The sequence below is a fragment of the Euphorbia lathyris genome, chromosome 10 (assembly GCF_963576675.1).
Source record: "Euphorbia lathyris chromosome 10, ddEupLath1.1, whole genome shotgun sequence".
NCBI lineage: Eukaryota > Viridiplantae > Streptophyta > Magnoliopsida > Malpighiales > Euphorbiaceae > Euphorbia > Euphorbia lathyris.
Window position 1 is genome coordinate 33,788,931 of NC_088919.1, and position 18,154 is coordinate 33,807,084.

The 18,154-nt window shown below is 36.3% G+C and overlaps 1 protein-coding gene and 1 non-coding gene across 2 annotated transcripts; both read right to left on the minus strand.

Annotated features, from left to right (window-relative positions):
• Nucleotides 1–949: 949 nt before the first annotated feature.
• On the minus strand, nt 950–4,928 carry LOC136208990 (zinc finger CCCH domain-containing protein 44). Its single transcript, XM_066000319.1, has 3 exons — nt 4,584–4,928; nt 3,004–3,064; nt 950–2,063 (listed from the first exon to the last, which is right to left on the minus strand). The coding sequence occupies exons 1-3, from the start codon at nt 4,654–4,656 to the stop codon at nt 1,166–1,168; spliced, it is 1,032 nt and encodes a 343-aa protein (XP_065856391.1). The 5' UTR covers nt 4,657–4,928; the 3' UTR covers nt 950–1,165.
• A 3,937-nt stretch (nt 4,929–8,865) lies between these two features.
• Nucleotides 8,866–8,972, minus strand: LOC136210085 (small nucleolar RNA R71). Its single transcript, XR_010677793.1, has one exon. It is a non-coding gene; the product is annotated as a small nucleolar RNA R71 (small nucleolar RNA).
• Nucleotides 8,973–18,154: the final 9,182 nt, after the last annotated feature.

The window sequence follows — 18,154 nt, forward strand, 5'->3', positions numbered from 1 at the left end:
TTATTTAGATATGTAATTAAAAACAATTGTAAGTAATATGATTTAATTATATGGAAAGTGCCTAATATACATAATTAATTGAGTGGGACATTTTAGTCACTTTATAATTTTTCATTCCCTTACAAACCCTTCATTCCAAACAAGGGAAAGGTACAAACCTTTATAAACCCTTACCATCCAACCAAACAAGGGTAAGGTTAGTGCTTCCCTTCCCCTTCTTTCCCCTTCCTTCCCCTTCCTCTCCCTTCCATTCCCTTTCTTTATTTACCCTCCTAAACCCCCCATCCAATCAAGGCCTTAAAGAATAATGATACCTTGGGTGTATAAGTTGAGGGCTAAATTGAGCTTCTTTGCCATTTAAAAAAGATAAAAGGTTTTAATAAATTCAGATTCAAAAACACGCAAAGTTTAATTGTAGCTTTATAGAAATTTCAAAATCATATATTAGGAATGTTGCATGTTTTCTTCTTCATTATTTTTGTATTTCAGAGATTTTTAACGTGTTTGTATTTTGGATACAAATTCTGGTTTTAATAAAATTCCTAAACAACATTGTTGGATTTCTCAAATGCATAGGATTACAAATGTGGCAGAGCAGAAATATGGACTAGGTCTAGATAGAGAATCCTCATCTCCTAAAATGGGGAAAAAGCTGTCCCCTTCCCCATATAAGTAAAAAAGTACTTCAGCAGCGGGCTTTTTCTTATTATCAATTACAATATTTTAAAGAGATTAGATCTATATTTATAAGTTCAATAGTGTATTTTAGTAAATTGTTTGTAACACAATAATATTTTATTTTGTGACTAAACATTCTGGTAAATAGAGATCAGGAAATCTGAAAAATATAGCTAATAGAAATAATTAGGTATCAGCATGCAATATCTATCTATCAAAATCATCCCCAAAAAAGGAAAGAAATCCTAGCATAAAGATTACATAAGGTGGGTTCCTAGAAAAAGGCAGAGGTCAGTCAAATATTTAACCAAATCAAAACTGAAATTACCACAATAATGTCGACTTTCCAAGAGAAGACAACAAAAATAAAAAAAAAACCATCACTATTGCTATAACAGAAAATTAACTAACGATACCAAAGCTCAAGATAATCATAGTTTTAATCAGTGTCACTTAGTACCACTAAGCATTCAGCAATCTATATCCATCACATTATCGACTTGCGTAATTCTGCTGCCCCATGGGCAAAGTGACATTTTTCACCAAAGCTGCAAGACCCTTTGTTAAAATTTTCACAGATCTTCGTTTTGAAGTTGCCTGCCCCGGGTCCATGCTCATGTCCATGTCCACGTCCACGTCCTTGTCCGCGCCCTTGTCCTTGTCCGCGCCCTTGCCCTTGCCCATGCCCATGCCCATGCCCATGACCTTGCCCTTGCCCTTGCCCTTGCCCTTGCCCTTGCCCTTGCATGCCAAATGCTCCACTAATTTTTGCAGAGGCATGCGCTGAACTTACACTAGCAATTAGTTCTGAAACCATTGCACTAGCTTGCTTAATCTGTTCAAAGGATCCCTCAAATTCAATGTTCCTCAGATTAGGATCTGCTTCATGCTCCCGGATGGATAACTTGGCTCCTGTTTGCCGACAGATCTGCTTCGAATTCACACCACCCTTTCCGATAATTGCTCCCGCGAGGGAAGCTTCCACACTGATTTTGGCAGAGGCCGAAGCACCAAAGCCAGCAGCAGCAGGACCAGGTGGGGGTACCTCCACCCCCATCCGACCAACCATACGTCCAGGAATAGTTCCCATGGCACGTGGATCATCATGCGTTGTTGCAGCAATAGGTTTTCCAAGCTCCCACTCCCCATGTGCAAAATGACATTTGTCACCAAATTTGCAACCTTCGGCCGTATTGTATTTGTTGCACATGCGGCTCTTAACTGCAGATTGAGCAGAACCATTTGGTACAGGTGATGGGGCTGCCATGTTTCTAGGAGCCGGAGTGACAGCTGGTGCCAGATTCATCATCTGGGCCACGGCATTATAACCACCTGGAACATAGTGCAAAAAATGGCAGCTCTCACCAAACGGACAGCCAGCCGTACTGCAATACAAAGTATAACCAAACAAATCAGCACAAGTGCACCATAATGAGCACATTTTAGGTGCTGAGAGTAACACGCCTGCAATCACCACTAAACAGACTCTGGGATAGAGAAAAAAAAAAAAAAAAAAAAAAAACAAGCCTGAAACTACAAAGGCAAATTTGACAATAAAACACAATTGAAATGCTTGACCAGAGATAGGGAACAAAGATAACGCCTCACAAGAAAAAGTCCCATTGGCCTCCTCATCTATTATATTGGTAGTATTCCCAATAAAAAGACATTTACCATAACAGAATATAGTATGAGCAGCAATGGTATTAATAGATGACTAATAACTGGTTTTTTACAGTATTATTTCTTTTCTTGCTATGTCAACAGAAAAAAAAAAAAAAATTAAAACCATACCTGATTGCAAATTATCAAACTTCCACAAATTACCTTTTTTAAGCGTAAACTTACTGCTAGAAGGTTGTATTCAGTAGCATAAAAAACCAGTGAAATCTTAATTTACAAGTTCTTTACTAATGACTTACCAGCAGAAAGTTGTGCTACATAATGTGAGAATAACATTGGAGAAAGTTAGGTTTTAAAATTATCTTCATCAGATTAGTTGAAGAGAATGGAGCGTTCTATTGGTTCCATAAGTGGCAAATCCATTAAAAATATTGTCAACCATAAGGTGAACGTTTTATCCTTTTGTTCTCCAAAACCATAAGTAAATCACGTATGATGTATCCGTTAAATTGCATTAGTTAACTCAGATTTGACCATAGCACAATTATGAAAAAGTACCTGTATAACAGCTATAAATACCCAATTCATTAGAGCAAATATAGAATCTTATCTTGGTAAAATAGTAACTTAAATTCTTACAGTAACTTAGAAGCATCAAACAAAGTGATTCAAATATTTATTTAGGTGAGAAAAGATTTGAACCTGAAAAACTTGGTGCATGGCTTCGATTTGCTTCCTACACCAGTTGATAACGAGTCCATTTCTGTTACAAGACATTAATTATTTCTTCTTAGTTAAAATTTTCCAGACTTTTAATCTATTTTACATTCTTATTCCTGACAATTCCCATGTCATCAAAATTTTAATCCCAATAGATATGTATAAAAAACATGTGACTCTTTAAAGTTCACTGGTCTAACAGAGAGGGAAAGACTTAAGGTAAATAAGGATATGTTTATGCTTATGTTCCACATCATCTTATCCTTGCACAGTATCCACTTTAGTTTCTTTTAAGTCCAACTTTCTTGATCCTCAAATTTTAAAGAGTACCACAATATTCTGAAAAGAAAGAATCGGCTTGGGAGACAGAAAGGTAGATTTTAATTCCACCTTTCCTATATGAAAATAATGAGAGAGGGTCACTCTCTCTCTCTCTCTCACACACACACACACACAAAAGCACATGAACAGGTTACTTGTTCAAATAAAGTTGAATAAGAAGCTAAAAATCAACGATGGTGTCCAGACAATTACAAGATACAGCCATAAGAACCAAATTAACATACACTAACACCCACATACACGAAATAAAATCATATGCAAAACAGCTAAGGACAGAGCAAAACATGCTTACTGGTTTAAGGAAATAATTATCCAATTAGGGTGGGAGTTTTCCCTCAACTTATGCAAACTTAACAAAAATAAACTTAAAATTCGCTACTCCACTAACAACTGTCAGCGTGGAAATAAAAAGCTTCTAGTAGTAACAAAGATATTATTTTCAATAGGCCATCTAAATACCCCAGTTTAATGACAAACTGAGAGAAAAAAGATTCCTTCCTCAAATGTTTTCTGGAAAAAAAGAACTCCCGTCATTCCACTTTATAAGTCATTCTAGCAAATTAAATTTTTTTCCCATTTATAAGTCATTTTAGTTTTCTAAGAATTTTTAGTTTAGTTTTTTGGTCCAATCATTAAATTTTTTTCTTGGTCAGGTTTATTCCCCAACCATTACACATTAGATGAGAGAGAATTTATTTTAGTTAAACAATATAAATTCATTAATTTGACTTGTGTAGCTTAATTTGTGTGAAACACCATAGAATCACTTATATAATGTAATGGAGGGAGTAATATTTAAGGCGAATTTTAGTAACTCCGTAAAGACTTATATAGTACTTCCCACTAAATTTATTTGTTCATAAAACTAGTCAATAAAAGAGGAAACATGTGTGGCACAGTTAAAGTAGAATGACAATGGATAATATCAAAACTTCAAACTCCAAAGCATCAAAGAAAGTAGAGCTCCGCCTTAATACAGTTCTCTACATCTCAAGTAACTTTCAGAGTGTTTTCAAGGCCATATCCCACACAGGAATAAACCATAGAAACCGTCGGTTTTATGTTGAACCTATGAATTCCGTCAAATATCGACTCAAATCTATTAACCAAGGAGCAAGCACAACAAAAATCCACTCAAAGTTGTTCGAACAAAATTTAAGTAATTGCAGAAATAAATAGATATACAGAGAGAGATAGAGAAAGAGAAAGAAAGGGCTTACCTTGTCTAGATTTCTTATGTCCTCCATTAGAGTTGAAGCCACCTTCATTTCTCCCTCTCTTTCTGATATCCATCACCGAGTGACTATCACTACCACAGATCCAATCCAGATCCAAGATAACAAAACCGTTTGACAAACGCCGAGACCGAAACTTGGATAGTGAATCAAAGAATATTAAAACCAACCCTAAAATTTGGAAATTTATTAGACTAAATTGGAATAATGTGATGAACTGATGATTTAACAGGAAGCAAAACCCTAACCCTAACAAGGGGTTTTGGAAGAGAGAGAGAAAGTGATAGGGTTCGAGAAATAGAAAGCTCACGAACGCTGAACGGGAATAAGATATTAATACCGCCACCTTTCATTCACATATTTTTACATATTTAATTTATAAAATATTATTGATAAAAAAAATTCATTTTGGATCATCTTTTATTCACAAATTTTTTTTTTTTTTTGGTCAAATTTCTTTTTATTTTTATTTTTAATATAATGAAGAAAATAAATTACATCTGTTAAAAATATTTCTTTTAATAATTTTAATTTTTAGTTACTCTCTAAAGGGGAAAAAAAAACTTATGATTCATTATGCTTTTTCTATTTGAGAAATCAAAGTAGCTCTACTTTGAGAAGGACATTCTTCCTCCTCCCACCGGGTTAGGTTTTCTGTGTTTTTTTTTTGTTTTTTTTCCTTTTTAATCAGTGTTCATATATTTTTTCAGATCTCTCTATTTGTCTGAATTGTATCTGCTCCCAATTATTCCTTTATTTATACCTTTTTCGGATTTAGCAAGAGCGGAAACGATTTATTTTATACATGGATCAATAGATCTATGTGGTTGTAACAAAAGAAATGACTTTGATCCGAATGTTCGAAAGAGACTGGGTGATGAAGATCGGATTACAGTTGCTTTTCTACGGATTTTGATTTGCAAGAAATATATGTTTCATTTTTTTGTGTGTTTGTTATACATTTTATGGATTTTTCATGCTCTTTATAATCATTTTCGCTCCTTTGTAGATTTTGTAAGGTTTTGTTCCTTATGGTTTTATTGCTTATGGTAGTGGGTTGCTACTTACCGCTCCTAAATTCCTACTTACCGCTCTGTTTTTACACTTTTGCCCTTTCCCCTCTTTTTTTTCAAAATAAAGATTTTGAACCCCACCCCCCACTTTTCAAACTCCTCCCTCCACTTTTCAAACTCTTCCCTATTTGTCTCCTCATTTGAACATTTCAATTCCAAAACTTCATGGCGGGTCGTGGAGGTAGAGGAAAAGGCTTGTTCCGTCCCCCGGTAAGTTTTTCTACTTAAAAGTCAATTTTTTTTTATGTTTTTTTTTGTCTTGGCGGGCAGAAATGCCTGCCCTTTGTATAGTAGAGGCGGGTCATCGACCCGCCAAGGCCAAAATCCCCTAGATTTTGGCCAAGTCTTGGCGGGCCGAAAGGCCCGTCCCTTATACATAGATGGCGGGTGCCGGACCCGCCATCCATGCATAAGTGGCAGGCCTTTCGGCCCGCCACAGGGATTTTGCCCTGGGCAAAATCCAGTTTTTGCCTTGGCGGGCGGCCCGCCTAGGCAAAATCTGTGTCTTGGGGACCCTTTTAGCCCGCCATTACGCCTAGGTTGGCTGTTTTGGCCGGCCTGGGCGGGCTGTTTTGCCTGCCCGGGCAATATAATTTTTTTTTTAATACTTATTTTGTTTTTTAATTTTAATTTTGTTATACATTTTAGCAGCCCGATGTTTCAGCTGTTGATCGTGAACCAAATAAGCGTGGTATCACAGCTTCTGCTCGGAGGACCAAAAGAGCAGATAAATTGATGGCTGATGCACAAAGGGCGCACGAGACAGTGCATCAGCCCATGGACGAGGATTACGTTGCCGTAGATGCTGATAATGAGTCTTTCGAAGCCGAGTCTTCCGATGACGATACTGTCCCAGTTCTTCGGTAGTCGAAGGCGAGAGGCAGTCGTATTGCTCGTTCTGAGTCATCTGGTAAATAATTTACGTTATTTTTTATGTTATTATTACTTGACTGTCATTGTTTAAATGATATATGTGTAATATAATTGCAGGGAGTGTTAAGCCCAAAATATACCTAAAATATCATCAATGATTACATCAATATTGCTACGAATTTATGCTATTTATAACTGTTTAGAAAGCTTTTACTCTCGAATATGTTTCTTTCTTGTAAGGTACATAAATATTTGGTAAAATCCAAATAGGAACGAAAAGAGCTCAAAAACAGAAGAAAAACCCTACAAAAGGAGTCGAAGACGACGAAAATTAATAACCCCAAGTCGAGGACGAGAACAAAAGCCGAAGAAGTGAAAAACATTCCGTGTCGCGACCGCGGCCCCCAAATTCTCGGTCGCGACACGCGTTCTTCAGCTTCTCCTTCCCTTCGTTCGAAGACCAATTGATGCTCCCCCATTCTCGGTAGAGAATTTAATATTCTCGGTACGAGCAGGAGTCTGTAGAAGCCTAGTTGCACACTTTCGTTTTCGACGAAACATGATCGTTCGGGTGGATAAAGACGTCCTTTCACAACGGATACGATCCTTCACAACGGACACGACACTTCAATCAAGACTCTTCAACATCTATAAATAAAGAGTTGATGGAGAGTTGAAGATATGTAGAAGAAAGAGATTAGTATAGAATTTATGCAGAAATTCCGAATCAAGTGATTCAGAAGTTAGATTTCGATTCTGTAAAAAGCAATATGCTGTACACACATTGTTTATTCAATAATAACAAGTTCAGTAGCGTTTAGACGTTGTTCCAATTTAGTTTTCATTTTGGTAGTAGACCGACCAAGTCTCTATTACGAAGATTCAACGAGAAGATTGAGTAGAGGATCCGCCCCTGAGCCTGACAAACTCTAACGAAACCCAAGGAAAGGATTGACAACCCGTTCACTTGCAAGTCGTCGAATATTTCCATGCTCCATGTTCTCTGTAAACTTGTATCAATTTACATTTCATCTAATAAAGTCTGTTCTATTCGATAGATTTTTATGCAGCACTTTGGTAAAGGATCCGAAGTGGATGCTGGTGTTTTCATTAAAACGTATTTAATTCAAAATCTTTACAAGGAAACTTTGTTGAACACTTAGGCAAATTATTATCTCGAAAGAGTTTTAATTTGATTAAGGGCAATTATCCCGGATAGGGTTTTGTCATGTTCAAAGCCAAATAATTAGAGGTTCCGTCATTTATTTCATCTTTATAATTCATACAAAGTTTAAAGTTGTTTTCTTTGCTTAATGCAAACAAATACATTTGTTTACTTTTCTAAAAAGTACTAAACGTTCCTATCTTGCAAATTCATTCTTAAATCAGAGTATTTTCTAACGTCTTCATACTCTAATCTGATTCTCATTCTAGCAATTTCAAAACCAAAACCGATTAAACGATTTTCCATAGTATAAACCTTAAAAGTAAATTTAACTGATTATTAATAAGTTTTGTTCGAAAAAACGTTCCATGTGGGATCGATATCTTTTGTTACTACAAGCGTATACCGTGCACTTGCGGAAATCGCTCAACAAGTTTTTGGCGCCGTTGCCGGGGAACGCCAAACTTTTTGACAAAATTTTAAAATTTTTCGTGTTTTATTACGAATCTATGTTTATTCATACTTATTTTAATTTTCTTTTATTTTATAATTTTCAATAACTAATATATTTATTCTTCAAATTCTGTTTTGTAGGTAGTTTCGGTTCGTGCAAGATTTCAAGTTCATGCGCAGTTCTCGAAGTTCAGGCATACCACCAAAACCACTAGACCCAGAAATTGAAAGGACTCTTAAGAAGAACAAAAACAACAACAAAAACAAAAATAAAAACAAAAACAAAAACAAAACCCCAGTAAAGACAAATACTGAATCTGGTAAAATGGCAGACCCACCAACACTTATGGATTACGCTAGGCCAGGTGTGGCCGGTGTGACCAATAGTATCGTTAGACCCAGAATCACCGCCAACCAATTTGAAATTAAGCCTGCGTTGCTTAATATGTTGCAAAATAATGTAACATTTTATGGGTTAACTAACGAAAATCCTAACACCCATTTAACAAATTTCATTGAAATTTGTGACACTTTTAAAATCCCAGATGTGACTGCAGAAGCAATCAAACTTCGCCTTTTTCCTTTCACTTTGAAGGATAGGGCTAAAGAATGGTTAACTTCTATGCCAGCGACAACTTTTGCCACTTGGGAACAATTAGCCCAAGCGTTTTTATCAAAAAAATTTCCTTTAGCAAAAACCGCAAGAGTCATTAAAGAGTTGACATCTTTTTCTCAAAATGATAATGAAACTCTTTATGAGGCTTGGGAACGTTTTAAAGAACTTCAACGTTTATGCCCACACCACCAATTGCCCGCTGAACTTTTAATGCAAACATTTTATAATGGACTAAATCCTACAACTAGAGGTTCATTGGACGCTATGTCTGGAGGGTTATTCATGAAGAAAACATATGCCCAAGTGATGGGCGTAGGATCTAGGTGTGTAGAGCTTTTCTTATGATGATTTAAATGTGTATTGCGGTGAATGTGCTACTAATGTGGATGTGATCTTTTTAATGCTCTAACTCTACTAGACGCAACGACTACTTAGGGGCAAGTGTACCCCGTCGTATCAAGTAATAATCCGGTTAAGACCGGGTATCAAATCCACGGGATTTATAATTACAAGTATTAGACGACTTGATTTCGTATGTTATTTAAGCGGTAATTACTTTGGGGTGAAGTAAGACACAACTACACATTATTCCTCACTATTGGCGACACAGATTCATGTAGCTAAAACTCTAAGAAGTGGGATGCATATGATAAGTTATAGCTATGATAAATAATGACTCTAAATGTATACGGATAATAGTTTACTCTTGCAAAGACGACCAAGTGTAGTAGAACCGACCCGTGAAGCACTTAGACTACGTGATTCCTAGTCAAGGCGTGTCTAATGCGGGGGAATTAGAAACTAGGGCCCGTAAGTTCCGTGGCTTGTCAATTCCTACGGTTTCCGGTTTGTCACTTCTGGTAAGGCAACACCTATATAACTCCCTAAAGATAGCCCGAATGGCGGAGGTAATCGCGTTCTCCTATACAATAATCAATTATCAATATCAAAACAAGCAATAAACATTAACACATGAAGGGAAATAGAGGTTATCAATCATAAATTATAAATATGGAAAGTGATTAGATAAAATACAACCAAGCCTAGTACATAGGAAGAGTACAAGCTAATTAGCAAGTAAAAAGGGAGAATCCGCCCTTGGAACTAGCTAACCGGACTCAAAGTCGTCTCCTAGGTCGTGGAGGTGGAACTCTCGAGCTTGGTGACGAATGGTGGAACGGAACTTCGATGGAACGTCGGAACAACCGAACAAGCTCTCGAGGGGGAGAGTTTAACTACAAAATCTGAATCTAAATTACAAGGAAAGAAAAGAGTATAGTGTAGCTCTCTAATATGTAATCGGTGTCTAGTAATGTTCAAGAGCTATCTATTTATAGACATCAAGCAAGGGCAATGTTGTAATTTCACACAGCATAAGTATGGAGCAACATAATTTGGTGCAGAAATCCCATGATACGCCCCGCGTAAATTGGACTACGCCCCGCGTAAATGCCCATCCCGTCAGAAATCTCCTGCATGTGGACCAATTCCGTGTCTAATTGTCTCAAACACGCCCTGCGTAAAGGATTGTACGCCCCGCGTGTTTGAGTCTCTGAAGTTTTATTGCTTGAATTGGTGCTTTTACGCCGTGCGTAGCTGAAGTACGCCCCGCGTAAATGAGTCTCTGATCTTTTTATGTTGAAGAACTGCCTTTTACGCCCCTCGTATATGGTGATACGCCCTGCATATGGAGAGTTGACTCCACGAGACAATGCAGTCTGACTTTCAGGATTAGGCCAATTATTGCCGACATGTGTCATACGCCCCGCGTAGAGTGGCATACGCCCCGCGTATGCTGAGTCAGTTCCACATGGCGTCTGCGGATAAGGCAATCATTACCGACACCATGTTTCACGCCCCGCGTAGAGGATTATACGCCCCGCGTATGGAGTGGATTTTTGCTCCTTTCTCGTACCTGAAATACAAAACTTGAGAGTCGAGTTAGCTTGACGTTTTTATTTCATAAACTAATCAAAAACGAGGAAAATTAACTGATAGTACGAGATTTATTTTTATTTCTTTATTTTATCAAAACACTTTATTTTTGTAATTAAACTTATTTATTTTATCCAAAATCAACCCGTAAATCACGCTAAAAGATAGGGGTAAAATACCCCTATCACCAAGCAAGAGAACTTTTGGAGGAAATGGCAATCAACAGCTGTATGTGGCCCGCGGAACGTGGACACGTACCAATAGTGAAACCATCATCCTCAGCAACTTCATCAGTTAAAGGTATAGTGAATCTTGATCCAGTAGCGATGTTGCAAGCCCAATTTTCTGCCTTATCGCACAAATTGATAGGTTTATGGCACCGTGTGATCCTAATGGTAACCCAATCCAAACGGATGTGGATTACGAAGGTATGAGTGAAATTGAACAGGTAAATTTTGTCCAAGGGCAAAACCAAAATAATAACCCTTATTCCAATACATATAATCCTGGATGGAGAAATCATCCTAACTTTAACTGGAGAGATAATAATAATAATAATACTAATGCTAATCAAAATCGTACTGCTAATTATCAAAATCAATCAAGAGATACGATTAGCACTTTATCTTCTAAAATCGACAAATTTATTGATGCTATGAGCGGAAAAATAAGTAATCACGACGATGGTTTTAAACGGATCGAGAATAAATTCGATCAGCTTATTAAAAACCAATCATCTAGCATCCATAATTTGGAGATTCAAATTGGACAACTCGCTAAATCAATTCCATCCCGCAAAGAGGGAAGTCTTCCAAGCCATACGGAAGAAAATCCGAAAGAGCATGTTAAGGCTATCACTCTTCGTTCAGGGAAAAATTACTTAGGCCCGGAAATGCCCGGAAATTTGACCTTACCTGGAACTGATTTACCAAAGCCCAAAGAAGATACTTTAAAACAAAAAGATGCACCAATTGACTCTAGTACAAAAACTTTTGTACCCAAACCACCTTTTCCACACAAAGTCCGCAATAAGGACTATGACAAACAACTTTTAACATTTTTAGACATACTTAAAAATTTGCATATCAATTTGACGTTTATGGATGCGATTACGCAAATTCCCAATTATGGTAAATTCCTCAAAGATTTAATTTCAAAGAAAATCAGTTGGGAAGGAATTTCATCCATTTCACTAACTGAAGATTGCAGTTCGATTGTGTCAAGCAATTTGCCCACTAAACTCAAAGATCCCGGATGTTTTACCATTCCGTGTAAATTGGGAGATATTGAATTTCCCAGTTGTCTCTGTGATTTAGGAGCAAGCATTAACTTGATGCCATTATCTATTTTTAATAAGTTAGGCTTAGAAGAAGATATCAAACGTACCAATATGGTTTTGCAATTAGCGGATCAAACCACTAAAAGACCATACGGTATAATCGAGGATGTTTTAGTTAAAGTTGACAAATTTATTTTTCCTACCGATTTCGTTATTTTAGATTTTGCTTATGATGTTAATTGTCCGCTAATCTTTGGTAGACCGTTCATGAACACGGGACGTGCTCTAGTTGATGTGTCGGAAGGGAAAGTAGTTTTAAGAATAGGAGATGATAAGATTGAGTTTAATATGAATCAAGCGATGAAATATCCTATGGAGGATTTCGCTTGTATGAAACTTGATTTAATTGAAGAATGTGTAAATGACATTGTTAAAAAAGAAGAAATAATAGAACCTATAATAAGTGAGGAACTAGAAGATAAGGACCCAGAACCTTTGATTCGAGAAGATAGACCAGTTCCGCCTTCGATTATAGTTCCACCTAAATTAGAACTTAAAGAATTACCAAGTCATTTGAGGTACGCTTTCTTAGGTGAAGGCGATTCTCTACCTATAATTATCTCTAACAAATTAACACAAGTTCAAGAAGAGAAATTGAAAGAAGTTGTTAGAAATAGGATAGGAAGTATGGGTTGGCAAATTTCAGACTTAAAAGGTATTTATCCGAGCATCGTAATGCACAGAATTCACTTAGAAGAGGATAAGCCACCTAAAGTAGATAGGCAAAGACGCCTAGATCCCAATATGAAGGAAGTAGTCAAAAATAAGATTACTAAGCTTTTAGACAATGGAATCATTTATCCTATCTCGGATAGTGAATGGGTTAGTCCAATCCATTGTGTACCTAAAAAGGGAGGCATAACAGTTGTAAGGAATGAAGAAGGTGAATTAATACCTACACGAACCACCACTGGTTGGAGAGTTTGTATAGATTATAGAAATCTAAATAAAGCAACTAGGAAAGATCATTTTCCTCTACCTTTCATTGATCAAATGATCGAAAGGATAGCTGGTCACTCTTTCTACTGTTTTCTAGATGGTTACTCCGGATTCTTTCAAATATACATTTACCCGGATGACCAAGATAAAACAACCTTCACATGTCCCTACGGAACATTTGCATATAGGAGAATGCCATTTGGTCTATGAAACGCTCCTACAACATTTCAACGTTGTATGACTGCGATTTTTAATGATTTCATTGAAGATATCATGGAAGTTTTTATGGACGCTTTTTCAGTTTATGGAGATTCTTTTGATTCGTGCTTAGAAAACTTGGATAAAGTTTTGTCTAGGTGTGAAGAAACAAATTTGGTATTAAACTGGGAAAAATGTTATTTCATGGTTGACGAAGGAATTGTTTTAGGTCACAAAATATCTGAAAAAGGATTAGAAGTGGATAGAGCAAAAACTTCAGTAATAGAAAAATTACCCCCTCCAACTACTGTTAAGGGAGTAAGATCATTTTTAGGACATGCCGGTTTCTACAGAAGATTTATTAAGAATTTTTCTGTAATTTCCGAACCACTCACTAATCTACTCATGAAAGATTCCACCTTTGATTTTAATGAAGATTGCATTAAAGCTTTCGAAACATTAAAAACAGCTTTAGTCAGTGCACCTATTATTGCTACCTGATTGGGATTTACCATTTGAAATCATGTGTGATGCAAGTGATTTAGCTGTCGGATGTGTTTTAGGACAAAGGAAGGATAAGAAACTTCATGTCATTTATTATGCAAGTCACACACTGTCCGGTGCACAATTAAACTACACCACAACTGAGAAAGAAATGTTAGCTGTAGTTTTTGCATGTGATAAGTTTAGGTCATACTTGTTAGGTTCGAAAGTTATTATTTATACTGATCATGCAGCATTAAGATATTTATTTGCTAAAAAGGATGCAAAACCGCGTCTAATTAGATGGGTTTTATTGTTACAAGAATTTGATATAGAAATAAAAGACAAAAAGGGAGTAGAAAACCTTGTCGCCGATCATCTATCGAGACTTGAAGATGAGAACGGTCCTATAAGTGAAACTAACGGTATACGAGATGATTTCCCTGATGAACATCTCTATCAAATGAAAAGCGTCATGTCACCATGGTATGCAGACATTGCTAATTATCTTGCATCCAATATTGTTCCGGAAGGATTAAATTTCCAACAAAAGAAGAAATTTTTCTTCGACATTAAACAGTATTTTTGGGAAGATCCTTTTTTGTTCAAGACTTGTGGTGACGGGATAATCAGGAGATGCGTTGGTGAAAATGAATATGAATCCATAATGTCGGAATGCCATTCTAGCTCTTATGGAGGACATAATGGAGCTAACAAGACAGCAACTAGAATATTTGAATGTGGTTTCTTTTGGCCTACGATGTTTAAAGACGTCCGTTCATTTATTACTCGATGTGATAAGTGCCAAAGAACAGGAAATCTAGGCAGGAAAAATGAGATGCCTCTCACTACCATATTAGAAGTTGAAGTCTTCGATATGTGGGGAATATATTTCATGGGACCTTTTCCCCCTTCTTTTGGTAAAACTTACATATTAGTTGCCGTTGATTATGTTTCAAAGTGGGTTGAAGCAATTGCAACCCCGACGAACGATTCTAAAGTTGTCGTTAATTTTCTTGACGATATATTTTGTAGATTTGGTTGTCCAAGAGTCATCGTTAGTGATGGCGGTACTCATTTTATAAACCGAAGTTTTGAAACGCTTATGAAAAAATACGGAGTACGCCACCGCGTGTCTACGCCATACCATCCTCAGTCAAATGGTCAGGCGGAGATATCAAATAGAGAACTCAAATGGATTCTAGAAAAATAGTTTCATCCTCAAGAAAAGATTGGTCTTGTAAACTAAATAATGGGTTATGGGCATACCGTACTGTATTTAAAACACCAATAGGAATGACTCCATACCGCTTAGTGTATGGGAAGGCATGTCATTTGCCAGTCGAATTAGAACATAAAGCCTATTGGGCTATTAGGGAACTTAACTTTGATTTACGACAAGCAGGTAAGAAACGTTTGCTCGATTTAAATGAGTTAGATGAGTTACGCCATCTATCTTACGAAAATGCAAAGATTTATAAAGAAAAAGTGAAAAAATGGCACGATGCCAAAATTAAAGTCAAACACTTTAATGTTGGGGATAAAGTGCTGTTATTTAATTCACGACTTCGTTTATTTCCAGGAAAACTTAAGTCCAGATGGATAGGACCATATTTAGTCGTCAAAACATTCGATTATGGTTCTTTAGAACTGGAAGGTCCTAACGGAGTTCGTTTCAAAGTTAATGGTAATCGATGTAAAATCTATTACAAAAATATTTCACAAATAGGAATTTCGTTCGTAACAAGATTATATGACATATAAATCACTCAGTTTTTTCGACCACAGTTTATTTTGTTTTATTTCTTTTTATATTTTTGCTCATTTTATTTTTATTTTATTTTATTTTTCCAAATGCCATTTTTATGATTAGATGACTTTAGGTTATGCTTTAAATGCATAAAATATGTTTATTTCATGATTTTAGATTTAATTTTAGGAAATTAGAATGAAATTGAAGTTTCAGGCAATTCTCTGCTGAGAATTTGGAATTCTCAGCCGAGAATCCTATTTTTCAGAATTGTCAAATAGGTTAGGTTTTCTCTGAACTTACCGAGAATAATAAATTCTCTACCGTGAATCAGGAAATGGGTTACGACGCCTGATTTCCGCAAGAAAATCAGCGTATAGCGACCGAGAATTCCAAATTCTCGGTCGCGACACGCGTTTTTCCTGCACAATCAGGTCTGAATCATCCTAAACCTTTAGACGAATCCTTTCACAAACGAAGCCATAAGTTTCTTCATTTCCGAAAGGTGTAATTTTATACCTTTTCATGATTAAAACAACACCTCTCTTCATCCTAAAATCTTATAAATTAGTCCTAGAGGATTCAAGTTCTGTTACAAATCTTTTTCATCTTTGTCAGATTTCTGATTTCTTCAAAACACCATTTTTCATTAAGTAATAGAAACTTTGTTTCTTTAAATTCAACACCATGCCTACCAAATACAAACCTTCAAGGCACAATGCTGCCTCAAGCAACAAACGCCCAGACTTATCCAAGCGATATGGGGCGCCTTTTCCTATCTTCAATCACGATGAAGGTAGGCGTTACTAGAATCTCCGTTACAAATTCTTCACTGGAATGTTGTATATGGATGAATTTCTTAACACCCAACTTGGCATTAGTGATGACATGAGCCGCTATATGGAACGCCTAGGGTGGACAAAATTCGCCAAAATGCGATTTCCAATAATAGGCGACTGGATACTCGAATTCTTTTGTACCGTTCGTTTCACTAACAAACGACGGGTACGTCTCAGTTTTCGTCGAGATGGCGAAATCTTCACTTTCGGCTATCCCGAGTTGCATGCTTGGTTTGGTTTTCCCCCGAGGGATACAATCAAACGTCATCCTGGAAAAGACATGACATCCACTGATGTTTGGAGAATGCTCACTGGATTCTGGCGATTCAATTCAAAACTCACCTACAATCACTCCTTTCGCTCCAACTCCATGCTGTATTTGCACAAATTCTTGTGTCACAGTTTATTCGGTCGCTCATTCAGTAGTGTGGTCCGTGACACAGATCTTTATGTTCTTGGAGATATATTCCAGGGAAATGCAGTAGATTCTTCAAAAATTCTGATGGAGGGTCTTGTCGCCGCTTCTCGATCCAATGATAAGAAGAGTGGGTTCGGCAATATAATCTGTGGAATAATTCTCGGTACCAAGGGTACCATTGATGTTCCATGGAGTGATGATGAATTCTTCCCAACGATAGACTATGAATTTCTCGAGCACGAAGGACTTGTGAAACGTGTCTTTCGCGCAGGGCCTCACTTTCTATCTGCACCAGAACGTGAAACTTTCGTGCAGTTTCAAATTGATCGTATTAAGGCTAGAAATATCCCGCTTGATAGGGATGAGTATATAGATTAGTTTAGGTTTATAAGTTTTTTTTATAAATATTTGTGTATTTTGTGTTATTTAGTTTCATTTTTTTTGTTTTTATGTTTTGTTTTCTTCAATAAAATTTCTATTTTCATTTTAGTTCATTTATTAATTTTACAATGGTTAGATATATGTTTGTTCCATTTCTTATATAATCATGGTTAAATCTATATATAAGCCATAATGTTGAACAATTCTACTTATTTTTTTTAGTTACATAAAGATAAAAAATGCTTTAAATAACCTAGCATGCTTTTCTTAATTAACACATATATTCACACTTAATCCTATTTCACAAACTTAATTCATTGAGTTTAATACATTAAGTTTTTTTCAATTCATTCAATTGATTAAATTCCTATAATTAATATATATTTATATGCACTTATTATGCACTTAATATGATTCTTTTAACTTATATGCATAAATGAACATTTAAGTTTCATTAATTCTTCATAAACCATTTATTTCACTTTAATTCAATTTATTAAGGTTAAACCTTTGGTTTTCCTTGCAATTAATGTCATTTATTTTAGTTTTTAAGTGCATGGACACTTTATATTAAGTTCAGGAACCAATCCATCAACAAAATTGCACAAACCAAGTCATTAGGCATCCAAATAGCCAATTCTGACTAATTCTCTACCGAGAATTAATAATTCTCGGTATGAGCAGCAAAAAACGGACGGATTTCAGGGCAAAAATTCCCTGAAAGTCGCGTGTCGCGGCCGCGGCTTTGCTATTCGCGGTCGCGACACGCGTGTTATATGCCCTTTTGATTCCGATTTTGACACAATTTTTGCCTATTCCTATTCCTATTCTACCTATACATTTACCTAATCACCCTATATAACCCTACCTCTTACACAAACCTCACATCACCTCTATTTTTACCCAATCCCTTACTCCAAACTCTTCCCCAAAAACCTACTTTTACTCTTCCCAATTTATTCATTTCAATTTCTATCCTCTTTTCCATTCAATCACTTCCAGTTACAACTCCCAAACTCATTTTCAAGCTTTACTCTTTCTCTCAATTCCTTTTTCTTCTTCTTCTTCTCAAACCCTAAACACCATTACCATGG